At 39.3% G+C, this 27,754-nt stretch overlaps 1 protein-coding gene across 8 annotated transcripts in view; it reads right to left on the bottom strand.

The window, feature by feature from the left end:
• rgs3a (regulator of G protein signaling 3a) overlaps nucleotides 1-27,754 on the bottom strand; it is a 120,918-nt gene that overhangs the window by 21,409 nt on the left and 71,755 nt on the right. For 7 of the 8 annotated variants that reach the window (XM_042221711.1, XM_042221710.1, XM_042221709.1 and 4 more), the window contains one exon: nucleotides 10,825-11,817. In XM_042221711.1, the coding sequence (XP_042077645.1) occupies nucleotides 10,825-11,817 (993 nt within the window). Of the gene's footprint in view, nucleotides 1-10,824; nucleotides 11,818-25,055; nucleotides 26,967-27,754 lie in introns of those variants that run through there. The other variant, XM_042221716.1, reaches the window with a different exon arrangement.

Genomic DNA, 27,754 nt, shown 5'->3' with positions numbered 1-27,754 from the left:
AGATGTCAAAAAAACAAACACATAATGAGCTAATTTTAAACAAGTATATAAGATATATATGTATATATACAGTAACCAAAGAGCTTCTCAGGTCAGAGTAATGGGATATTGTTCAACGCTAAAGTCAGTCAACAATTCAATTATTAATTACAAAATTGAATTGAGAATTCAGACCTACAAGCAGGCAGCAACTAAAGGGGGCTGCAGTAATGGCCTAGCAGTCATTGACTCGAAAGGCTTTTCATCCAAGTATTTAAAAAAATCCTTATATTTAAAATTATGTTAGTTTGTCCAAATAACTTTGACTCTCTGAATGTATGTTTAAAATGGTCTATAATTCCTAAATACTTAAAGCATTTTTTTTTGTTAAGTCCATTGACGTAAAGTTGAAAGTCTTAAAAACCCACTGTGGTGGTATACAGAGGCAAAACTACAAAACTGTGTCTTTACTGAAGTGTAGATTTTGTAAAATAATAAGCCTTTAGCCTTCAAGGCTACTGCAGCTGCAGATAAAATCCACATTCGTCCATCTAGATTTTTCAACATATTATTTCAGGATATCTAATGAACAACGTGTCTCATAAAATCTCAGCTTCTCTTGTAATTACTTTAATAGCCAAAGCAAGGAAAACTTAAAAGTCATCATGCTGACCTTGTTCAGTCTGATGACTTTTTTCATGTTCCATGTTTGATGAACATCCTGACATCTTTATTACTACTGCTACTAAAGCTTCACAGCTAGGGTCAATATAGCAGTTACAGTCCTCAGCAATACAGACTGTTCAGATCATACTAAAGTGCGTTTTGCACAGATAAGCTGCACTTTTTATAACTAGAACGTTACATCCCTGATAAAGGGAGGTTATTTAAATCCTAAATAATTACCACTGTCTTGGTGCAAATAAATTCTTTGCCTTTAGTTTCAGTATAATGTTTCCTCATCAATATGAGGGAGCCAGATAACACTGTCCTATTGGCTTTATGTTGCATCACCGGGCTGGTGGTCAGTCTCGTTGATCATTACGGTCCTGAGCTCAGAGTGGTAACACATAGAGCAAGAGTGTTAGTGCTGTGAGTAGCAGGTGCTGCCTTGAATCTGTTATTAGCATTTTGTATTTTTATCACAGCCAAGCAGAAGGGCTGGTTGCCACCAACTAAAGTGATTACTAGGAAAGTAGCAGGTCAGGAAGAGACGTATGGCATTCAAGAGGGAAGGAAGGAATGCTGCAAATGAGATTCCAAACACAGAAGCAGGGGAATGATGTGGGTCACACATCCATTTGTGTAAATGTCATGCTTCCTCCGTCCCAAGGGAAGTAAACAACACACAACAGTCATGGAATATCTGGCATTACCATTGGTCTCAATGTGTAGAGTGACTGAGAACTTAAAGCATCTGCTCCCAGTCATTTTTAAGTCGCCATGTCCCAAGTCGCCATGTCCCAACTCTTTTACTTTGTTCTGAAAATCAGCAGCTTTAAAAAAGTATGTTTTATTTTTATTTATTATTTATTATTATTTTCTGTGCAAATAGTCCCTTAAAAAGTAACCTGTCCACAAAAAAGAAAACTGAAAGCAAAAGTAGAACATCAGTGCTTCTTGTGCGTCGGCTGTTTTAAAGCTATAAAATGCCTGCTAAAGACAAATGTCATTCTCCAATCTGGACTAAAAGAAATGGTTGGCTTTGTAAAAAAAAGTTTTATCAACTAAAAATAAACAAAAGCTATAGCAGTGTATTTAATACATTTTGTGAAATTAATAATTGTTCTCGCTCTATAGCAAACTAAATGTACTTTACGTTAAAAAAAAAAGGATAAACATTATTTATACTGTGTCCAAGCTGAGTCAACTTTACGTTAATTAGTACCACTGCTGCACGATTAAATGTGAGGCATTCAACAGATTATTGTAGTCATAACAGAAAATAGCAAGCAAAAGAACTCCATGGAAAATACATAAAAGGGTTAGGAATAAAAAGATTATTCATTAGCTAAATTACATCTTTTATTCCATAATGAACAAGCAAAGAGTGAACTGTGATTTTCCTGTCTTTACCCTTCAGGGCTCATTGCTCCATTGACTCTGTTCCCATCCTGTGAGGACAGCATGTGTGTTCCTATCCTCCCACCAGCATTGTTCTCCCTGACTTCTGCTACCCAGGGAGTACAACAGAGTGTACGACTTTGTCCTGTTTCTGTGCGTGCTGGGACACACTCACATGCTTCTACAATGCAAATCAAGGCAGATTTATGTGCTGATAGCACAAATTGCACATGTACGTCTGTCTCCATGTATGTCCCTCTTTTACTTCAGTCAGGACACACAGTTCATTCAAAGTCTATCCAAGACAACCGACTGTGCAGATGAATGCTCAGATTTGGTATTAACAGTATTACCAACTGCAATAATAGCGACCTTGAAGAGTATTGACAGAGTACTGTCTGTTAGCACTACACAGCAAGTTTCATGTACTGAATGATTTGCCATTTATAATCTGTGAAATAATTTGCGAAGGACTTAGATGAAAATTTTGAAGTATTTGGAAGTATTTTACTGAGTGGAGATCATCCAGCAAAATGTGAATGTGACTGATATTGCGGCCAAAATTCAACTGAGCTCATAGAGAGATGGAGGATGAAAATCACCACTGAGCACACTTTCTTGAGACTAATGCTAGCTAATGCTAGCTTGCCAGCTAATCTACAAGCTATCTAGGCAAAATACTGTCTTGAGTGGATAAGATCAGCTAATTCATCCAAATTTCTGAGGCTGATATGGCAACTTAGCTTGCAATTTTCCAGTGATTTGTTGGTTTTTATCCAGCAAAATGAAATATGTATAACTGATGTTTGCGCTTCACAGCACTAGCTAAAAGAAAAACCAAAGTTAGCTAAAGGACAGAAAGAAGTTGCACGTGTCCTGCACTGGTGGCCAAAATCTGTTTTGTTGCTATTATATTTATACCCAGCTACAAGGTATATATGCTGGTCTCTCAGTCAGTTTACAACATAGGGTATGATAGAGGGTAGAGGAGGATTTCCCCTCTCTCTGGTCTACATATCTCCCCCCTGCTAATTTTTTTTAATATCCCCAGTGGGGATATAAAAATGCACCCTACCCCCTCTGATTCTTACTGCTTCATTTCAGAACGATCTACAGCATGAACAACAACACAGCGAGAAAGTGAGTTTTCCTTTCAGCACTTCAACACAGATGACACTGCCTGTTAAGTGGGGCTATAATCTAATTCTTTCCACTACAACCTCTTATTAAGCCACTAAGTAAATATGCTTTAGAGTACAAACCTAACCAAATAAATGAGAAATGAACCAAATTCCCCCCCCCAAAAAAAAAGCCTAGATGTATTCCTGGACATCATTGGCATCAGAATTCCTTACACAGATGAGTTATCCAGCTTCTTATCACTTTTTACAGCTATGCAACAGGGCTGCTGTCATCATGCAGTTCTAAAGAGAATCTTCAAATAAATTATGTGCAGGGTTTGTTGGCTTTGCAACTGATGGTGCCTCTGCTGTGATGCACTAATAGAGAGGAAAAGCCACAAAAGAGCAAAACGATCAGTCATACACTTTATAATGAACCTGATCATCATTTACTGCATATTGAATACGGTCCATGATGCTGCAAAACACTTTAAAGAGCCAAGTCATTTTCACATATTCATTAACTCTCAAACTCAGAAAGTCTACTATTGATCTCAATAAATATAACATAGTTAGAGTTGCCTCCTTTGCCTCTTTAGAGATTTGAATGTGTGGTTAAAAGAGGAGCAGTGTGCTGCAGATGATGCTCTGCGGGATAGTAGAATATATGCCAACATGCAAGCAAGCTATTAAATATAGAGGAATATTTGTTTTATTAAATATTTTATTAAATACCCAGTCGGCCAAACATTGCTAGGTGGAAGAAGGATCTGATTTAGTTTTGGTATGTTTAACCATTTGTATTGTTTCACTGAGCCAAATGCATTTGGAGACAAAAACAGGAGACTGAGAAAATTGCTCTTTTTTAAGTGAATTTGATTAATTAAAAAAAAACTTCACTACATTACTTTAAATGCTGAGATTAGATGTATACGTTCAGAGTTTTTTTTTCTGAAGCTCATAATTATTTTAATAAGACAAACAGTACCAACTAGAGCAATGTCCCGTAAGCTTCACTGTGCAAAACTGGTGGGTGACGCACACATATGTGAACAACAGTTCCGTTAAAGGCCACAGGTATCCTTAATAACAACAGCTGTACACGGGTTACTTATGGAACCATCTATAAACATTTATTTATCTAAATATTTTGCCATAGCAGTATTTTTTGGCTGACTCAGCCAAAATACTGCTATGGCAACGAGCGCTGTAAACACCTCAGTTCAAACACACAGAGGACACAACTATGAAACAGGAGGCCTTCTGGAGTCTGTCTTGTCTTGAGTCATCTGAATGTCAGGAGAATGCCAGTGATAGCATCCAAAGTCCCAACATTTACCGACCAAAGAGAATACACTATAGGAGACAGTGCGGGTCTGCTGAACTGAGCTCTGCTAGTAAGTGCTCTGACATCAGGGCAACGTGTCTGACGAAAGAAAAGCATCATCAAACACTCTGCACAGTAATTAGTTTATAGGTCACTGAGCAAATGCTGATGGTCATTCCTGTATACTGCTCAAAGTCTTGCATATGCCCGAGATGCAAGTGATAACGTGATATTGTATTAGTCATCAAGCTGATGACAACTGAAACAATACTCTCCAATGATTTCCTAGCTCTCAGTCAGTTAGGTCTGTTAGGTCTCCCGTGTTGGTTCTTCATACTGTAGAAAGTCACTAACTTTGTTAAGTTTTAGTACTGGAAGCAGGTGTCAGGCGGTCTGTTACAATTACTGAGACACGGTCCTCTACAGTCATTGGTATTGACATGTGTAGAGCACTCCTTCATGCACAGTTCAGAAGAGTAACTATTCACGAACCCCATTAAAATTCAGGCACAGTCACAAACAGGCAAACAACTGATAACAAATAAACAAGGATAATGCAAGCGTAATTACTCAGGATTAGCTAGCCTTTGTTGTGGGGGTTTTGTAAAAATGCACAACTCCATGAATGAGTGGTTAAGTAGTAGCACTGGAGTATGAACGTTGAGATCTTTAACAAAGATTACATTTTTAAATCAGACACACTTTTTATGTGTCTGTATTCTACTACTTTAATTTTGTATGAATTAGTTAAAGTACACTTATCAAGCCTGGAATTTCTCCACATGTTAAAATGGTGTTCGTAGAGCTACGAGAAACAGCTTCTAACAAACGTTTAAGGAGTGGATGTAAGCAATAACATCATTCTCAAAGCCAATAAGAATATTATGAACTTCTACTGAACTTAGTTTAACTTTAATTTAGTTAAAATGCACATTGCAACAGGAAAGCCTCTACTCAGCACTGAAACATCCACAGCATACATGTTTGGTTCTGGATGCTCTAAGCTGGCCTAGCACAAGTTTAATCAAGTTTATCTATACTGTGCTTTTAGAGAGGATTATGTTAGACAGATACATTTTTACATATTACAACATTTAATCATATGTCAGTAATCTACAATTATTAATATCTGTCAGCTCTTTTGAGATGCCAGCACAGAACACTGCATGCCTCATTCACTAAGCATGAAAAGCCAGTGCTGAAGGGAAAGTGGTTTGCAAAGTGGCTTGCAGATGTGAAGTCATTTTAGGCAGGCTAACTTGGATAAGTAGATAGCATTATATTATCTGGGCTAATGGACACTGCACGACAACATAAACTTAGTTTTCATCTCTCCAAAGCACTTCATCTGCTGGTGTGGATAGAGACATTTTGTATGGGACTTGCAGCTTCAACCTGAATATTTTATTCTTCATTAGGCAATTAAGTTACCACGTGGTTTCTTGCTTTATAAGATGTTAAAAGTCAGTTGAGAAAGTGACTCCATGAAAATCACAGCATTAAAACAGTGCGCCGTAGGAAAACCACTGGCACTGTGTGTGGGTGCATGTGTGTGTGTGATTTACAAGTGCCATAACTTCTCGTGATATGCCAAAACAGTTCAGGCCAATGTTGTAAATAAAACGAATGGAAACTGTTATGTGGAAAAATTGAAGGAGAATGCAAGAGGACCTCTTGGCTGTGTGTTGTTCTGTAATGTAGCTACAATATGGCTGGGAGTGAAGATGAATCATTAAAAAAGAATAAGAAAGAATGAAATAAAGCTCTCTGTTTGCATACAGACTGACTAAGGGATTGTTTGATGCAGAAATATGTATATAGACTTAGACGTATATATGTGCCACCTCGGGTTTGTGGGTATGTGCGGTTACTTTCTCCCCAACTGTGCATTCCTCTTCCTGCTTAAGTCAAAATTTAAAAAACAAATGAACAATCAAACATACAGAGACAGGGAGAGGGGAGAATGACATAACATCTCTCTGGAACTTTCCAGACAGCACAGAAGACTTCACCGAAAGACAAAGGGAGATGTCCCTGATTTCACAACAAGAGATAATAAATTGTTCCCAAATTTAAAAAAAAAGAAAAAGTCCTGTTCAGACTTACATAACTCCTTTTTCCCTTTATTGGAAACGTACACGGACACTCACATTACATTTACATTATGGACTCTCCACCATTAAAGTTTGCTGTAAACTGTGGAGTAACACAGCACAACCTAAAAAAAACATTGCATTCAGTTCATTCACATTTTTTTGTCAATAAGTAGGAGGTGACAGGATGCTGTGTTGACTGCTCTGAAAGTTTGCTCAGTCTCAGTAAATATTTACATGTTACTCATTTAGCATTGCAATGGACTGGCTGTGCCCTGCGTGCATTTGAACTGTGGCCTTTTGTCCCATCCAGGCCAACTACTGTACAACAAAATCAAGAAAACCCACGCTTTTGTCCACAACGCCATCTGTGTTCAGTGGGTCGTAGTGCTCACAGACGATACGTGCCGATTGTGATGTGCGCCTTGGCACCTGGCAAATTACCTGTGGCGCCTGTTTTGTCTTATGCTGAAACAAAACACTTGAGATGAGCCTGGTACTCATCAATACACTATATTTTTAAACAGTTTCCTTGAATAACGTATTTAGTTCATTCAGTAAAAAACAAACAAACAACCAACCCTATTCTTAGGCCCGGTCATGCGCTGAGCCATGTGAGATAAACACAAAAATCTTGATATGGAGTCCTATAACCTTTGAGCTAAAATTAACAAATATGCAACTTAGGGCCTGAGGAATAATGAGAGACAAGGATTAATAGAATAGTTTTTCTAGTGGAAAATTGCTGGGGCCTTACTCATATTTTTCTGTGTCACCCTAAAATAGAATATTTAAGTTCCTGTAAATGTTTTTCTTGCTTATTATTACAGCACAGAAAGTATTATGTAAAGGCGAGAAAAACAGAAGCCAATCTTTTCTCTGAAGGTATGTCACTCCAAACACACAGCTGTGTGTTCTATTGTTTTAACCTCTTTAATGTGTGCTTAACCCTAACTATCTTTTCTACTCAATGAGTGTTTTTCTAGCGTTCAACCTGTTTAACATAATACATATGCTTTACTCTCCCAATTATAATTTAGACATTAATTATAAAAATATATATATTTTTATAACATTAAATTAGTTGTGCGGGAGCCAACACAAACAGAACTGGACGGCCTGATTATGTGCACAGTGCAGAAACATTACTGGAAAACATCTGCATACGTACTGAATTTTTAAGTTATGTTCAAGCCAACAATATGTTTTTTTTCTCTCTTTAAATAATGCTAAATAATGTTAAACAACTGTTTTTATTATTTCATGTAAAAGTAAGAGAGGGGGAGTTAATGTTATATAATACTGGACAGCTACAGAAACTGCCTTGCATGAGAGAAAACTGCAAGTCGGCCTCAGTGATTGGGCTGGAAGTATGCTGAGACCATTTTTACGACTGTCAGAGGTGTCCATAACATCATGCCAAACTACACCGATGTTAAATGTTAAATACATACTAATTTGTTTTCATCAGTGTTCATTTTATACTATCTGCCTGGGGCCATCCTTATGTCAACGCAAGAATGTAAGCATCACACACATTCAGTAAACACACTGAAATAGTTTCCCCACCCAACATCTGTAAAGAGAGGCGATATTTATTCAAAATCCAAACAAACATTTAAGCCCCGTAAACAGATTTTTTCTTTCTTTCTTTGGGTTGCTTGGGTTAGATCCTCACATGTCAGCGACATCTGCGAGGGGGTGGGTGTCTGTGCAGCGAGAGGAGAGTCAATGTAATGACCTCACTGGAAATACAATTTATTGGTTTTAGCTCCTTCTGTAAAAACTATTGTAAAAGAAAAGGATCATTTGATCATCTCTGGTTTCCATTTGTTTTGGTTGTTTACATAGAACAATTTTAGCTTTTTTAAATTAAACTTTAAAAAAACTAATTAAAAAATATTGTTTACCACATTCATGGTAAAAAAATAATAATAAAATTATTTTACATAGATGACTAACAATTATTTGAAATCAAATTTGACTTTCTGTCTCATAAAGTATTTTGTTCGTGCGGTGACATAAAACAAGCACCAAGCACCTTGAAAGAGCACTACTACTGGCTACTTGGTTAAGACACAAATTTAAGTATTACTGGTTTAAACTTTTTAAAATGTTTATTGCTATAATTTTGCTTTCTGTTGTCTTTGATTGAAATGCCTTATAAAGTTTATGTAATACCATAAAATACCACAGGAACTACTGGAATGTGAAAAGACACCAAAGAACTTTTACATTTATAAACAGTTGAGCTAGATCAGGTTCATTGCATGGATAAAACATGAACAGTTGAAAAGTTGAGAGACAAAAATGCGAGGATTAAAAAGAAACAGACAAAAGTATATTCAAATTTTTCACCGGTCCGGTCCTTGCTTACCGTTTCACTGAAGCAGTAAGCAAGAAAAATCTCACAGTCAAACAAACTGACATTATTTTTCTTGACCTGCTCTCTGTCCGTCCCTGGCTCTCTTTGCACTGATGATAGGCCACTAAAAACATCAAGTGAGAAGAAAAGGTGCAGAACGGAAAGAAAGACAGGAGGACGCCTGGTGCTTGTTAAAGGCCAGACACGTCTGTCACACTTTCTAACGCGCACACACCAACCTGCAACGCACTGAGTTGTGTGCAAAGTATCTTATAGTGTATGATAACTGATGTGGCACGTCAAATATTCAAATAGTAATAAAACAATGTAATCAGTGAAGCTAAGGTTTCACTGCAAGTTTAAAACAAACACGATCAGACAACATTGTATACACTGTTTCTGTTTGTTTCTTTGTTTTACCTCCAAAAACAATGTCAAGGTTAATGATTCTAAATTAATTAAAGTCCCCACCACGTGTGGCTAAATGGTTCTGATAAGTGGTTCTGATTTCATCCTACTGTAACAGCATAACACTGCAAACCAAATAGAGATAGCTTTAACTAAAAAACACACACACACACACACACACACACACACACACACACACACACACACACACACACACACACACACACTGCGCCTGAAGATGTCATTTTAAATAATGGAAACAAAAGCCTCAAAGGAACTGTATCCATGACGGCAAGAGGTAGTAAAATTACCCTTGAATCTGCCAAGACCAATAGGCTGCAGCTCCGTCTGCTGCATTCCTTCCCTGCGCAGTGTACACACCTTGCCATTTAAGGCTGCCGAGTGTGCTGACAGACTTGTGGAGGGAGAGGCAGATAAAGAGGAGAAGTATTTTTGATAAAGCAAGCACTTAATCAGCTCTGTTACTAATATATAGTAGAGCCTACTGAGTTCTGCTATCACTGACTTATTTTCCTTCCATTTAATACATTTTTCTGATCCTTCTTTTCTTTCTTTCTCATTTTTTCCAAACTATTTCTTCTGAAACATGTGTACAGGTGTGCAGACCAGCACTATAAATAGTTTTGGAAGAAACGGTGGCACAGATGATTAATCGTCCGTGTGCACCGTCAGTGTGATAATTCTAAGGACAAATAAAAAACCTATTACTTCATAGTGAACAGGAACATGAGACAGAATAATTTCTCAGTTAGCACTACTCAACACTGGCATGAGCAAAGTGAGAAAAAGCACAACTGTTTCTGTTACTGAGTGTGAGCTGCATAAGGCAAGACAATACGATGCATGCTACCCTCTGCTGGACAAGTGAAACAACATTTACCGGCACTTAATCTCAAACTGCAGAAATCCTTCTCAAATAGGAGCCCATAAATTATTTCATTATTGCACTATTCTATTTTTGTTTGTTACCTTTACAATTTTCTACAATTCTTGACTCTTAAAACTTACACAGATTGGTATGAGATGTGGGAAACACACTGCTATTATAGATAATGCTATAATTTCACAGTATTCTTGGATCTTTTACAGATTTTTACATAACAACATTAGAGAGCCAATGAGACAGTCATTTGAAATTTATGAAAATTTAACAATCAGCATTAAAGTGTTTTGTATGTAAATGTGAGCAATCTGTGAATAATTATAAGTGTTAATTACAAGCTGATGTAATTATAACACCAGGTAGAGCATGCATTTGCTCTGCTTTACCACTTGATGTCACCCTTTTCACTAAAACCACTGGAAAGTAACTGGGCTATTCAGGAGGAGTAGCTGAAACACCACTGGTCAATATCGCAGTGCTTGTTTGTGTGTGTTTCTTGTTGCTTGTACTTCGTGACCTGTTCTCTCTGTGCCTCACTGGTATTTCACAGTGACGTTGCTTACCTTCCTCCCAGAAAATAGCATACACAGCTGATGCATGGAGCCTCCATTCTTGGTCAGCTCTTTCTTCAAGGTTTTAGGTGACGGGAGTGTCCAGCCGCCCTTGTGGGATCCCCCTCCAGTTTCTAGGCAGTTGATGGCGTTGTCAGAAGTGAAGCAAGGTGTGCGGGGGTCCTGCAGGAGGCTGCCCTCGCTGTGTGTGCGCCTGCGGAGGGAATTTTGCACACTCAGCCCCCCTCCTCCGTGTTTCTCACACGTGGCACCCTCTACCATGCTTCGGCGCTTGCTGTCACTGCGTTGCAGGTAGGCATCGTCGCTGTCGTCTTCATCATCTTCTTCTTCAGACTCCTCGTCTTCATCTTCATCGTACTCTTCTTCGTCAGTGTTGGGTGAAGAAAGGGCATCGGCGCTAAAGGAGCGGTCAAGGCGGAGCTCCGGGATAACAAACGAAGATGAGGAGGAGGAAGGGGGAGCGTTGGTGTCAGGCGGCTCTGAGACATTGTCCTCATCTGTGTTTGACACCACCAGGTTTAAGTTCACCTCCTCCTCGTTCCTCTCTCCTTCCTCGTCTCCTTCATCTTCTTTCTCGCAGCCTTCGCTCCCGACACTCTTTCTGCCGGCCTCCTCTTCCTCTTCATCCTCCTCTTCCTCTGGCTTGTTCTCCTCATCCTTCCTGTCCTTCCAGAGTTCCATCTCATGCCCCTCTATGCTCTTGGAATCCTCACCCTCAGTGGAAGGCGGTGGTGTTGGAGGTACCTTAAGTCCCTCGTCAGATCCCACCAGACTTCTAAGGGGCATGTAGACCTCATCCAGAGGGGTGAGTGGCTCTGAGGGGTGAGGACTACCCAGCGTTGGGGGCTCAGAGGGACTGGAGGGATACAGGCTGCTTTCCTCCCCTTCTGAGCTACGTGTCGGCAGATGGAGGCATACACCTCCTCGATCTCCTCCTACTCCACCCAGTTCACATGAAGGGGCATCCACCTTAGGCTCCAACATCTGGAAAGAGAGGAAAAGACAAAAAGAAAGACACAGAGAATGAATAGTCAGCCTCAGGCTGTTTGGATAAACCCACTTAACACTTTCATTCAGTTTGGTTTGAAATATTCCTATAATGATGTTGAGTTATACTGGCAGGACGAGACAAGACAAAACAGTGTCTTTTGGGATGATCACAGTGCCATTTAAAGCAATAATGCTCTTGCAAATTCTTGCATAGAGACTATCATGACCTGGCTGCGCCACCTGGAGGAGACGGAGGAACGCATCCCACATCTGGAATGCTTACAACCATGTCATGAGAGAGAGCACACCGTGGACCAAGGTAAAGCAAAGGAAATCTCAGATACTCCTCTTGGGCTTCCAAGGTATGAAAAGAGACATACAAAACAACTTCACTGGTAATTTTTGTCCCCAACATTGCATCAAATGATAAAATGCCAGACACTATACTGTAATATTAGTGCAAGTGAGTTCATATTGTGATATACTACTATTCAGTTCACCAGTGCTGCTGGCTGCTGCACTACACTCGAGCTTGCTGCAGTGACTCAGTCAAATTAAACTGGTACTGTGCCCTCGAGGCAGTGGAATAGAAAACAAACCAAACCTCTTGCAGAAACTAATGAGATTACTCCTACATTAAAAAACAAACAAACAGCCACCCATCTTTTCATCCATCTATCTCCCCTGCGATGTTTCAAAACATTTGAAAGTATAGCTGTAGTCCACATGACCACTGCCGTCACCCATTTCCCAAGGCCTAACATAATAACCCTGTCATACACTAATGTGAATGTGTGTGTAACAGCACAATGCTTGTCCTCCTCCCATGCACTTGGCAATCCATCCCTTTTAACATCCTTCCAAAATCATTTTTGAGTTGGCCCACATCATTCATGCCCGCATATTTTAATTTGCGTTTTATAAAAAGGTCACAGAGTAGTCGGTGATGCTGAACATATCAGTCTGAGTATAGGAAACATTTACAAAGTTGAAACTTTTTAGTGGGATGTGTTGATGCTGCATTTTATTTCTGTTTTCTGTTCTTCTTATCAGGAACACCTAACATGTGTTAGGTGTTCACCACTAAATATGGTTCAGAGACACCTTCCTGAAACCAGAAGACTTTATACAGAGGGGCCCTTGACCCAAGATAGAATAATTTACCATAGGACAATGACAGTGGTCCAAGAAAAAGTACCAAAAATAAAATCTACCTGTTAAATCCCAGATCTCCAAGTCTACAGAATCACTTTTAACTTGTCTCCATCAAGTCTTGTGAAGGGCCTCATTGTACTGGCCAAGTTAAACTATGATGACAAGCTGCAGTCACAAGATGCAGTGCTCTAACTGGAGATAATATTGCCTCCTCTCAGGCAGTTCTCATGATATTTCACAAGACGTTTGTGTACTTACACAGCTCAAATTAGTTTCTGCGGAAACAATTGGCCTGGTTGTATTTTTGTCTAAACTTTTGGCCCATATTTACAGAAAAAGGTGCTCTTTCATTCAGCACCAAACATAAACAAAATCCCAAAATGTTTTAACATTAACGGCTTCCATTGCTGCCCTTGTGCAGAAGATAAGATAAGAATATGGATACTAAGTACATAAATCAGCCATTATTGTTTTTTGTTTCTTAGTGGATGATGTGCCTGGCCTCTACAGTTATTTTAAAAGGAAAATAACCGCTCTTTTAATTTTAGCGTTTTTACATATCATGACATAATAAAAAATATTCTGAATATGAAACAAAAACTAATACAAAAAACGCAGAAGCAGTGTTGAAAATTAAAGAGAGTCTTACTGCTTCTTTGGGAATTAACAGGGTAATTAGCAGCCAGGTGCTGTTAATCAAATGCACTTGATTAATTGATCATCAGCAAGTGCACTGCAAGCGCTTCAGTAAAGGCTGATGCTTTGGCACTTTGCCTATTTGAAGCATTCAGGCGTGTATTAACACAACGATTTATAGAGAAGGAACTATTGCTAATCATCAATCTGGGAAGGGTTATATGATCATTTCCAAGCAATTTGAAGTTCATAATAAGTAGAAATCATTCGAGACAGTAGCCATTATTCCCAAGACGTCTCAGGAAATTCACCCCAAGGTCAGATTACACTGCTCGGAGAAATTGAAGAAAAAAAAGAGCTACATCTCTACAGCCCCCAGTTAGCATGGTAAATGTCAAACTCCATGACAGCATGATTAGAAAAAGACTGAACAAGTATCGCCTGTTTGAAAAGGCTGCTAAGAGAAAGCACCTTCCCTCTAAAAAGAAAGTCGTGACACAGCTTAGGTTTGCAAAGATGCATCAAGTAAGCTACAAGACTTCTGGAACAATGTCCTCTACACATATGAGACCAAAGTGAAGATGTTAGTGTTTAGCGCCCTCCAACGCAGCATATCAATGACAACACCTCATACCACCTGGGTATGAAACTTGGCTTTGTTTTGCAGCCACAGGATCTGGGCACCTTGCAGTCAGTGAGTTGACCATAAACTCCTCTGTATACCAAAGTGTTTTATGTGTGTGAAGCAATGAGGCTCAAATTGGGTCATGCAACAGGCCAATGATCCAGAGCACACTAGCCGAAAAAGAATGAATGAAAAGGAAAAGAATCAATGATCCAATCAAAATCCAGACCTCAACCTTATTGAAATGTTGTGGTAGGACTGAAGAGAGCTAAGAGAGCTGTGTGTAAATGAATACCTGTAAACATTCAATGAACTGAAGCGACGCTGTAAAGAAGGGCGGGCCAAAATCCTTTCAGAACAATGTGAAAGAATCATGAAATTACATGAAAACAATTACTTCAAGTTACTGGTGCTAAAGGCGATTCAAAACATACTGAATCACAGGACTTATTTAATTTCTCATACATGGCTTCTGCATTTTGGCTTCGTGTCTGCTGAATAAATATTGACACTGTATAATAAATCATGTTTTGTAGTTCCCTGAAGGTTGTATACATCCAAGTTTAGACCTACTAAAGATGATTTATGTCCTGATATGTAAAACCTTAAAACCGAAAGACTGTACTTTTTTGAGCATACAACAATTAATGTTACTCTTTATACATTTTGACTTCTTCACCTTCCATTTCTAAATGGTCCACTGTAGCCTAGAGATAAAATCAAGACCCCATTACCTCCAATATAAGCTCTGGTGAGATAGAGGGTATATAGGAGGTATTTTTAGAATGAAATGCACTTTGATAAAAGCCAAAGAGGAAACTGGAAGTAAAGCTTATCACTTTATCCTTTCTTCTCCTTACTTTGCCTCTGTTCATTTATTCTTCATGTTGTGCAAGTCATAGCAGTGAGTCACTGACAGTAATGGATGACTTTTAATCATGTTACAAGGCTTGTCACAGGATAAACATGATGATTTCAAAGGAATCTAAGATGTTTGGGGATATATATAATTTTTTCCTTCTGTGTTTCTTCACATATTTAGACCTGAGATTTATATGGAGTCTATTTTTGCACCTTGCCTACCCCATCTCTCTCTGTCTTATGCACACGAACCCCTGGCCATTGAAGATATGGCTAGAGACACAATGGAGCCACCTGTCCTGTCAGATACACTTGTTCCTTCTCACATTCTCCACAGCGAGCACACACATACACGCACAAAAATCAAGGAGCTTTGCATTAACCCCTTTTAAGCAACATGTCCTCGTGCCTTAAGCCGAAGACCAAGAACAAACATATCAATAAATTTTGAGATACCTTCCAAATATGACATTGACTTCACTGCAGACTTTTTAACACTGTCTGTTCCCTGAATCTGCCTTAAAAGATGAATGAAACACGCAGGCTAATGGGCCATGAGACATCTGCGGCGTGCAAGCCCTTTGTGTCTATGTTTGCGTCTGTGTGCGGTGTGTGCATATAGCGCATGTACACGTGTTCCAAAAGTGTTTCACAGTCATCAATGTTTCAACAGAATATAATCTCCACCATTGCTTCATTAAGGAAGGAAACAAAACCAGCCCTAAAAGGCAGAGAGAGTGAGATGCAGGGTGGGAGAGTGAATAGATGGAGGAGACAAAGTGGATAACAGAAACAGAAGGAGGAAAGGAGGAGGGGAGTCAGTGAATGGCAACAGCACAGAAAAGAGATAAGTGAGTGGAAAAGGGCTGAGGAGAGGAGAGGAGAGGAGTCTGAATCTTACATCTTATCTTTGTATGAAGCTTATAGTTGAGGCTAAATCACACGACCCTGTACCATCCCTTGGTTATGTTGAGATAGGCTCAGACTGCTTCATGTGATGCTCTGTGATGCACTGAGCATTTTGTTTCCACACACCTCTTCTCAATCCCCATGTGTTTCTTTTCTCTCCCTCATGCCCAATTTATGCTTCAGTGGAAAATGTATGCTGTATCTTATGACGTCACCTGACATGCACCTCCCGAAAAATGTAACTACACGTTGGGGAGAATCAGCCCACATCTACTGTGATTGGCCTGTTCATTGCATCCTATAACATCCTGCAGCACTGAATTTATCCATGAGATGATAACAATCATTGCCTCAGTATAAAGAACAATAATCACAGCGTCAATATAAGGACTCACAAATGTCAGCAGATTCCTGGAGGGAATTTGCTGAAACTCCCGAAATGGATGTGAGCGAATGTACAAAGTAGAGAAAAAAACCTGAGGCAAACATATATCAGGAAAAAAACGAAAAGCGAGGAGCCAGGACGAATAAAAAGGTGCCGGCAGTTTTTTTTTTTTTTACATCGTCTTGCACGACGTCACAGTAATTAACAAATAAGCATAAATGTGGGCAATGACATCAACTACTTACGTAGGTTACGTACAAAGGTTCCCCACAGGAATCTAAATCAGGCATAAGTCTGTGTTTTGTCCTGTTTCCCTACGGTCACTCCCCTCATCCCCCAGCAGCAGCAGCATTTGGCTGCCCCTCCCTGTGCCTGGTTCTGCTGGTGGTGTCTTCATGTTAAAAGGAAGTGGTTTTTCCTTCCCCTCACTGCAAAGTTCCTGCTGTGATTGTTGGCGTCTTCTCCCAGGTAGGGTCTGCAGGTTCTTTACCTTACAGTATAAGGGTCCTTGAGGCGACTGTTATGATTTGTTGCTATATAAATAAGCCTGAATTGAATTGAACTGGATCTCATAAATCTCACTGGTGTCATGTGTATGGTCCTTCAAAGTAACGATTCATTCTGAAGAGAAATGGCATATTCAAATGAGTCGCCAACAGCAATACTGATCTGAATTTGTAAACAGCAAAAATCTGAACTTAGAAAAAATATGATTTAATGCTTTGATAACCAGACGAAGCCAGCAGGTGTTTTCATTCATTAATGAATAAAAAAAGGTCATTTTACATGTTTTATACATTTTTTTCCTGTCTAAAATTAACAATGTAAAAATTTAATAAAACTAAATAAATAATTGACAGTCCCAACAGCTGATGAATGGATCTGAACACACTTTGAAGCAGACATCAACAGGTTTATATCTCTATTATTATTAAGACGAAATTTCAATTTATTTTCTAATTTGTCATTTGACCAGATAACTTCAAAATGAATGGCATTCCCATTAGAGCTAACTGTACTTGCTCGTCGCTTTTTTCCGCTGGCAGAAAAGACAAACGTTGTTTAAACTGTTCAGCGTGATGACCACAACCGTGCTAATAGCTAAATGTCCAGGCAAATGAAAAACAGCATATCACCATCTCTAATTTTTCACATATTTGTTCCACCAATCATGCATGATTGGTGGAACAAATGTGTGAAAAAATATGCATTTTTTCAATTGGTTTACACCTCCTCCACAGAATTAAACATCAAACTCAAGCACAGAGTTTGGGTTTCTCTAGAGCAGGGGTCTCCAACTCCAGTCCTCGGGAGCGACTGTCCTGCAGCTTTTAGATGCATCCTCGTTCCAACACACCTCAATCAAATGAATGGCTTGTTACCAGGCCTTTGCCAAACTTGCTGAAGACGTAATTCAACCATTTGATTCAGCTGCGTTGGAGTAGGGATGCATCTAAAAGTTGCTGGACAGTAGCTCTCGAAGACTGCAGTTGGAGTGAACATTACAGCCTCCAGAGCAGCTAACTGGATTTAAGAACAGGCTTAAGGACTCTACGTGGGCTTTAAGCAAAGAGGAGGGAATGGACCAGCAGATGATGACATTTATAATGTAATATAATTTATAAAGTTTTTACTTCCATTTTCTAAGAATCCATTTTAATTTGGGAAATAGCCCATAATTTTCAGATTAAGAGAAGAAAAAGATATTAATCAATCATCAAATTCAAACTAAAAGAAATTTGGGACAAGGCTAGCTTATCCTTAACTATAAAACCAAGCAGTTGAAAACTATAACAAAAAAACGGTATTTGGACTGATCTTCGCAATAGTGAAGACACAACAATTTCAGAGACTCTACTTTACCTGAGTAAATAAAGGTAACTCCCTTTGAATGAAAGAATGCTACCAAAGATATGCTTAACTGAAACCTTTACATTATTGTCTCTTACTGGATTGGTATGACGTGAGATTGATTCATTCATTTTTTTACCATGTTGATGCAGACATACAACATTGCCATACTTGTAATTTTTTGCTGAAATTTGGAAAAGCCTACAGCTACCAATTCTGCCAAATTTCCCCACCTTTACATATTGTGCCATAAATACTTACAGTCAGCACACGGATTGTATGTTCCACCAAACTGTCCAGTGATGATCTAAATGTTGTGCTTTACAAAACTCTATCTGTGATCCACACCATCAGCTGAGTCTAACGCTGCAGACCAGGTGGGACAGTATGAACCAGGTGAGAGCAGTGAATACCGTGGTTCTATATTCACATTTCCATGATGGCAAATATGATCAGAGTAAATATTCTTGTGCTGATGGTCTGCATGTCTCGAGGTCATTATGTTCTCATACAGATACTACAGAAAACTGCACGCAATCGTGAATGGTCACCCGCAAACAATTATGTGACCTCTGTCCTACAGTTACCATAACAACAGGAGACCTATCCCAGGGGAGCAGCTGTGCTGTGCATTTTCCAAAAGCTTCCCCAAACCCCTCCCGCTTATCAATTACAAAGTGCCATCTTTCATCTTCATCGCTTTCCTTCCTTTTCCCCCTTTCCTTTAATTTCCTGTCTCCTGTTTATTTCTAAGTAAGGCATTACATTAAAGAGCATCACTTCACTCCACTTAGTGTGATACTGGTGGCTAATGGTCTAAAGTGTCCAACATCACACTTGCCAAATCCAACCGCAGCCTCAATAAATCCAGCTAATCTCAATTAGCACGGCTGTTGGACATGTTTTGTACCATCAAATAACAGAACGTGACTTCTCCTCTCTTGCCTTCGTCTTTGCCACTCCCTCCATCTCTGTTAACTTATTCATACATACTCACTGCTGGATCACTATAACAGCAATTTGGGTGGCTGTCTAAGTGATGCAAGCCCACCCAACAAGCCTGCATGATGCTATTTATCTCTATTCAAAAGTCTCCTTTATTCACTGGCTTATCTGATATTGATTTCTTTCTGTGTAAGGTCTGAGGAGTCAAGAGAAGACATCCTGTTTATAGCCCGGAGGGAACACATCAAATGAATACGGTGATAACAGAGAATAACAACAAAGTTAACCTTATTCCAAACTGACTCGAAGCATCATCCTCGTCCAACTCTTTATTAAATCTGCATGGTGATCACGTTGAGACAACTACTCAGGCACAAGCTTGTGACTGAGCGCCACCTTTGTCCTCACTGATGACGATAACGACTTGTTTTTGAATTACAGTTTTGTAACTCATGACTACTTTCTTAATCAGGAATTCATAAGCATAATCGTGGTCTCATTGCATCACTCGTTAAAGGGAAATCAGCTCCGGGGTATTGACGTGTACTCTTGAGCAAGGAGTTCATCTGAAAGGTTAAACCTCACACAAAGGGCATCCCCAGGTCTTACCTTTGTCCACAGATTCAAACCAAATGCTCCCCACTTGTAAACACACTTGTGCTTGTGTGAGAACCAACCACAGCTCTTGAATTAACATTTGTTTGACTTGCATTTTTGGTATTTCCTGTTTTATTTAGAACACAGTCTTGCTTCTTATTGAGAATCTTTATATTCCTGCCCATTTGTGCTGCACCTATATTTAACTGTATTCACCTAAAAGCTGTGTGTTACCATCTTTCTTTCTCAGATCATCTTTTTCTTATGTGTCAAGCATTAAGCACTCTTCCTTGTGTAAGACGTCCCATATGTCCAGTCCTATTTAGTCTCCCTTTTTAGTTTGTTTGTCTCAACAGACAACAGACTGACACTTTGTTTACTGAATATAAAATTCCACAACTGAAAAACTGAGCTTGTGAGTCTTTGCTTGGTCTCCAGAATGCTACCAAGTCCTCTTTCTGTAGCCTGTACTGTAGTTCTTTCCAATTCTTTTCCATATGGGGCGATTGCAAACCTCCTCGGGGATGTGATGCCATTAAAGCTTGCTCTCTCGCTCTCAAGAGTGATAGCAAACTTGTTTTTCTACCGTACTTATAAACCACATTACTTTCCACTAAATTTAGCCGTATACACACACACACAGCCCAAACTGTTTACTTGCCTGAAGTGAAAACATTTGCTCAAACCACGTCACAGGTTGTTGCATAAAAACACAAGTAAATCATAGCATGAGTCGAGACTTTTACAAGACTTATATGTACATTAACTATTAAGACTGTTTTTTCAATGTCTTTTCTATGTATGTCATCACAGCTCATACCTTATAAGAGACATGTCTCTGTCTCTATGTGTGAGAAGCTCATTCTCCATACAATTGGATAGCTATATTATGTTTGCTGCTGATCGGATGTTTGTGTCCATGTCTGCGCCAACCGAACGTATATTAAGCAAGCTTTGACATGCATTGTCCAGGACAAGCTGCGGTCGAAAGACTTAAGAGCCGTTATTGGATCATGTAATATGAATACCTCACTGAGGGGACCTAACCATATAGATGATCAATCTCTGAATGCCCTCATTACATGCATCACAATGCTCTGCCCTCTTTTGCTCTCGATTTCACTGAGAGAAGACAGATGAGACAGTAATAGTCGTTTGTCTGTCAGAGCCCTCTGCTGTAGTCAGGCCGAAAAGGGGACAGAAAACAGAGAACATACACAAAGGAACATGGAGCAAAGGAGCAAGAGAACCAGAGCCGATCAATATAGGATTTTTTTGGACCAGTACCAATATGTCAGTGATTAAACATCCAATTTTTTTCAGACACACGAAACCTAACAGATTTCTCTAACATTTTATAAGGTAAAAAAAAAATGAAATTTTATTTTATTGTCACAACAAGTTGTGGATTAACTCTGCTCGACTCTACTTGAGTCATCTGATTGTTGCTGTTGGTGGCTTTCCAAACACCTGTTGCTAACAGGAAAACTGCAGAGTGGCATGTGGTGGACAAATTATGCGGCATCAACCCTCACAACATAGCTGAAGAGTGTTTCTTCCGTGTTTTCGCTGCTTTCTTAATTTTCATTTATCAGCGATTGTGAATGCTGATACCAGCAGATTCATATGTAGACCGGCCTTTAAAGGGAACAACTGAAAAGTGTCTGTAGATCAAAGATGTGCCATACAACCTCCAACAAAACACAATACTACTACTACAACACAATAAATATACAAAAAAACTGTTCGTACTAAAGGTAGAATCTGTGTGTTTCACCACTTGAGGCAAAAACACACCATCGAGTGTAACCAGGCTATGAAGGAAGAGATGCTAGTAGGTAGAACATCCCAGGTAGAACATATTAAGTGACATTATTGGGCAGCTCCTAAAGTGTTACAAGGCTACCTACTATTACAACTATAGTGCTGCTACTGCTGCCTGCAACCATCAATAAAATGTTCCGAATTTTTATTTCCATATTTCTGCAAGGCTGCAGAAATATTGTGCAGATTAACAACACACGAAGGAGGACGGCATAATAAAAGCAATCTCACAGGATTACTTGACAGCCAGTTCAACCTTGGAGATGCAGGTTGTGGGCATGTTTATGTTTAAGAAATGATATTCAGTCATTAGTAGAGATGGAAGTGCTTTAAATATTTTAGCACCAGAACTTATTGTTACAGTGAAATAACATATGGCAAAGGTTTCAACTCATTATTTTTTAAATGACTGCTCTGCTGAAGCATCTGCTGAAGGCATTCAGCACATATTTTGCCACTGCTTTCATGCATTATTTGCAGTTGCAGAGCTAATGTCAAAACAACACTGTCATGATTTTACTGACTTTACATCATCATTCACCAAATTCATAATTTGTGCATATTTGTGCATGTTCACAATGCATCCTGTGTTAGTTGGAGGTGAACCTGAGTAATCACAGACTGTATATAAATGATGGATACCCACTATAACATCATCTAGTGTTTTGTGAAGCTTTGTCTTTAGTATTTTGTCGTTATGATTTCTGAAAACAAAGATTTAATAGAAGAAGCAAATGACTGAGAAATTCAAAAAGTAGCAAGAAGCGCACACTAGAAATCGACTTTAATAAACAGAACGTGCAGGTCAGGTTACTTTTTGGGGAATTTTGTAGCTACGACGTAGGTACAGCGTAGATTTCTTGATAAACCATAAATCCTCTGTAACACCAAACCCCAACCTTAACCCCAACCCTAATCCCATGGAAACTTATACAATAATTTAACTAACTTTGAAACAATAAATAAATAAATAAAAGTTTGAAGTGTTTCTTGTAAATGGTTAAGGCACTACTGCATTGCCTTGATTTGTCAGATCCAGAATCTACAGCTATCGTTAAAATACAGTCTTTGAGTCCAATGTGACAGGTCCCAGAATATGAAATCAGCAGTACACTGTGGCTGACGTGTGGTTTAAATATTCATACAAAGAACAGGTTTCTTTTAGAAATATTACAGTTTGCATTATTTCTGTGACTTCCACTTTTGTTTTGTTTGTTTTATTTTTCTTTTATTTATTTCTTATACATTGTTATTCTCCTTTTATTTGCTTTGACGGTGCCTGTGATATAAAGAAAAAGCAAAACAGTGTCAGCAGAGAACATGAACAAAACCTCTGAGGAGGGATAATTTCTTGGGTGTGAAAACTGAATGAATACAGTATTTCACCAACTTGGAAGCGGATAACAAAACCCAGCCCTATTACCCTCCAATCGAGTTAACTTAAAAATAGCACCGCACATAGCCGCTCCTGCACAACCTTTAGAAGAATCACACAAACCAGCCAGCGGGCAGAAATGTGAGGTTTTTTAAATTTTTTTGTAAAGACATTATTGTTAGAATCCAAGGGTTCAGAGAGAAAATGCCATTGACGTAACTTGCCCCATGACGCCAGGCAGCTGAAGACAATGTGACCAGTGAGAAAGACTGGAAAGGGCCTCGGCAGAAAGAAAGGCCAGAGATGTTTATGTCAGTGTGTGTGTGTGTGTGTGTGTGTGTGTGTGTGTGTGTGTGTGTGTGTGTGTGTGTGTGTGTGTGTGTGTGTGTGTGTGTGTGTGTGTGTGTGTGCTGGGTGTGTCAGGCTTTAGTGCTGCAGTGCTGTAGAGAGATAAATTGGTTTAAACAGTCACATTGTATGGCGCTGCCTCCCGTTTGGGGACAAAAACCAAGTGCCCAAAGAGTAAATCATTAAATATGACTAGACCTAAGTGCGAAGAAAGGCACGGTTTTGGTTTGGGTGAAAGTTACAGTTAAATTAAGCTAGCATTCCTTTAAAAAAGCTCATCCACAATTATGTATCAATTTTTATCAGTATCAAAGGATCCAGGCTTAAATCTAGTTAAATAAAGTTCAGCACAAGCGAGATTGTTTGTTCAGATTTCATATTCACTTAACCTAGTTCCACTCTATATTTGCCCCCTGGGTGTGACTGTAGGTGTATATGGTTGTGTGAAGGATTTACACGCATGTGTGCATAAATTTGGGGTTTGTCTTTCAGTTTCCTGCTCGCCTGTGTGACAAAATGTTGCAATGCATGTTCCCAGGTTATAACAACCATCTCATTTGTTCAAGCTGGGAGTGTAAGACCAGCTGATAAATCACATTCATCGTTTGTGTGTCTGTGTGTGTCTGCATGTGTACGCAGCGGAGGGATGCACCACTGACACTGTCTACTATTGATCAAAGACAAAGGAGAAATTGAGGACTGGTGGAGAGATTTTCTTCTCCTGGTGCTTAAAACTTTTAGATTCAAAGCCTTAACACCACTGTAATGAAATCAATCATCTCCCTGTTTATCAACAGGCACCAACAAAACCACACACCCACCATCTAATACTCTCTCTGTCTTTTTTTTCCTCTAAGAAGAGTATAACCCCTCAATTCTCCTAATGAGGGAAAGAGGAAAGCAATTTTCCCCAGTGTGCTTCCTGTTGTTTTCCCCTGTGGTCCCTCGGTTTGCTCTCTCTCCTCTTGTTGCTATCACTTTCAGCTTTGCTCTAACATGATTTAGAGTATGTCTCCTTAATGGCCATCTTCCTAGCCTTCTTTTCTCTGTATCCCTCTGTTTCTCACCCTTCCACTCCCCAGCCATGTGACAGGTTAAAATATGTCACTGGCACATAACCGAAGCCAAAATCACTCACATTAAAGCACCAAATAGGGGACGTAAACAGGGTGTTACTCGTAAAACAGAGCCCACAACTCTTGCTTATTTAGGATGAGATGATATTTCAGAGACAATAATATTTAAGGGAGCTATTAAAGCTGCCAAAGGAAAGGAGGATAAATGGATGCAGTGACAGTAGGGACAAATAATGCACAAGCATTAAAACAAAGAAGGAAGCAGGGAAAGAAAACGAAAACCTCAGCAAATCAAAGGTGGAGGTAAAAGTTAAGTGAATCAAAACAGCACACAGCAGTGGCAAACTCTCTTCATATATGCCTGTCATAAAGATGCCCGATGTGATAAATAGGCCTTTATTACTTTTACTATCTTTCCTCACATCTTTTCGTCTAGTTTCTTTTATATGACCAAACGCCTCCCAGCAGTGCTAACATCTCAGCTTTTCAAACACTGCATGAATACTCTCAAATCTCTTTTTGTCCCTCTGGAGCAAAAGAAAAGACCCATAAAATCCATTTGCATGAAACCACTCTGCTGATTGCTCAGAAAAGATGTACTCCTCATATGGAAAATAAAGTAACAGTGCGAGATATAAACCCTACCTGGCAAGAGGAAGCAGTTCCAGGTTATAATCCACTAAAGGCAGATGTAGGCACTCCACACATCCCCATTAAAGTGGCCTACTTCCTCTGTCAAGCTGGTGTGTGAGTGTTTGTGGCTGGCTAGCTGGGCTGGTGTGTGTGATGCTGTCAGTGTGGGCTAGGCCAACTGAACTGTGCAGAGATACAGAAGAAGAGAGAGAGAGAGAGAGCACGCGCAAGAGAGAGAGAGAGAAAAGAGAGAATGCCCAAGAGGCTAAGAAGGTAGACTCCCGAGCTGCACAAACAAGTGAGAAGGAAACGGGGGAGAGGGAATGAAGGAGAGGGAGGAGACAGCGATAATGAGAAGAGACGAATGAGCAGCGTGAGCTCAGACAGAAACACGCGGTGTGTATGTCCAACAATCACACTAACTCATCTCTACTGTCCTCCATAATTGGACATGTGTGTGACAGACATGAATGTACATATTGTGTCCATTTGTGGCTCTACCACACCCCCCGCCCAAACTCCATTTCTTGGTGAAGCCATTACAGCCAGGTCCCACAGGGTGCACAAAGGACACAATGGACACATAACCACTGTAAACACACACAAGCAGTCAGAAAACATATCCATCTATCTTACACACACGATGCGGCCACAAAGTCACAGAGCAACCATACATGAAATGGGAAAGATGTCATTTTGGAAAAGCTTCCTATCTCAGAGGGACAGATGGTGCTACAATATCTATAACGTTGTACGATAGCAGAAATAGCAGCTAAATTTGACTTTTAAAGCCTAAATCTGGCATTTCTTTGGACACTAAACAGATAATATTTACAACATGTGCACGGGATAGCAGGACATAATATCGCTCTAATAAATGGAGGGATTTCTGTATGTTTATGTGTGCTGACTGTTTTCTTTTCCTATTTCAGTCAACTTTCTTCCAACTCACTTGTAACTTCACAGGTATATTGCTGACAGCCAAACAAAGAGCACATTTAATCTATTGCTGTTTGGATTCATATTGCTAATTCTAAATAGAGGCAAAGAACACATAAACACACAGATACATTATTAGAAACAATAAATAAATAACCTTCTACTTTATATTTAAACAGATAAATTGAGGAGTTCTCAGCTGCTATGTACAGTACTATGTACTAACATACTGTGGCATACCCCTGGAAATAATATTTGCATACTATTAGGGTCATACACATAAGCTTATGCTTAATCTGACTCCACAGATGATTCACACTCTTCTGTGACCTCATATTTGTGTCACCAATTCAGATAACATAACTTAAAAATAAACCTGCACTCGCTGAGACGTCTACCTTTGGTGACGCAAACACGTCTAACACATGCTCAGATCAGGATTAAGACCTTATACACATGTGAAGACCTCACCTACAGACTTAACACAGTGTCTGTTGTACTTCCACAACGCATGTATGATGATGTGCAACCTGACTTGATCAATCAGCAATTATATTGACATCATTTTCTACACTTCTTGTCAAGGTCACTGTAGATATGTGCCGTGTGGCTATTTATAGATGTGTTTGCACTCCATAAACGCACTGAGTCACAGCTTGCCTCAATATCCTAGACTTGATGACATGAATGCACTTTTTTTTTTCTATTGAAACAAACCCTGAGTGAGCTTGAGGTTAGGAGGGATTTTACTGTACAAGCGTTGTAAGAGAGCTAAACAGAATGTTAGTCTACTTTCACCTAAGACACGCTTATGTTGCAAATAAGACAATAAAATGAAACTGTGGTCAACCTGCAATAGTACACAAAGCATCACTGCTTGACTTAACTAGCTAATAATAAGAAACAAACTAGTTATATCAATTATTCTAAAGTTCAAAAACTAAACTTAATCTTATATTTAAAAAAATTAAAATTACATTTTTTTTTTTTTAAATAGACTGAACAAATATGACCAACCATTCAAAGACAACTTTGGCTGTTTGACAAATTTTAATACTGAGGTTGTATAATGAGTAACACAACAACCGTAATACAATGTGATAATGGTGCTAAGTGCCTCTATGAATATGAGAAGTGTTAAAGGAACCTTTAATAATGAGACATAACGGATCCACATGACACTCTCTTTGCCCCTCGCACCAGTTCACACATTCCTTCCCTCTCTCTTTTCGCTCTTCTTCTGTCACTGTTATCACAAGAGCCTCTCAGCACTACCCAGGAGAAAGGTTGTGTTTTTTTCTCCTTTATTTGTCGCCTTAGTGGCAAGGAACATTTGACATTGAAAGGTAAGAGACACACCTGCTGTCTCTCTCCACATAAATGCTTGAGTCAATACTTATCCATCACCAACAAAAGTCCAAGATGCTTGGCTTCATATGCTGAGGTAACAGTTCAACAGTGGTTAATGTGAGAAAAAGAACTCCAACAGATCACAATAACATTAAAGAAAAAACTGTTTAAAGTTTCTCCAGTCGCAGCATCGATTTCATGTGCAGAAGGTGAGAAGAAGGTCAAGTGTTTTCCACTCGGTAAACAAAAGAGGTAAATCACACCTGAGCCATTTGTCAGGTTTCACCCACACACTCATCTCAGGACTCGGCTTTTCCATTGTGAACGTGGCATCAAAAACTTTATAAAGGCCAAAATTTGAATACGGTACTTAGCAAGTAAGTTCATTTTTCATTCTCGCAGTAAAAAAACAGGGGGGGGGG

The sequence above is a fragment of the Haplochromis burtoni genome, unplaced genomic scaffold, assembly GCF_018398535.1.
Source record: "Haplochromis burtoni strain Fernald_Lab_line unplaced genomic scaffold, NCSU_Asbu1 Contig_72, whole genome shotgun sequence".
Lineage (NCBI taxonomy): Eukaryota > Metazoa > Chordata > Actinopteri > Cichliformes > Cichlidae > Haplochromis > Haplochromis burtoni.
This window is presented reverse-complemented; position numbering and strand designations above follow the sequence as displayed.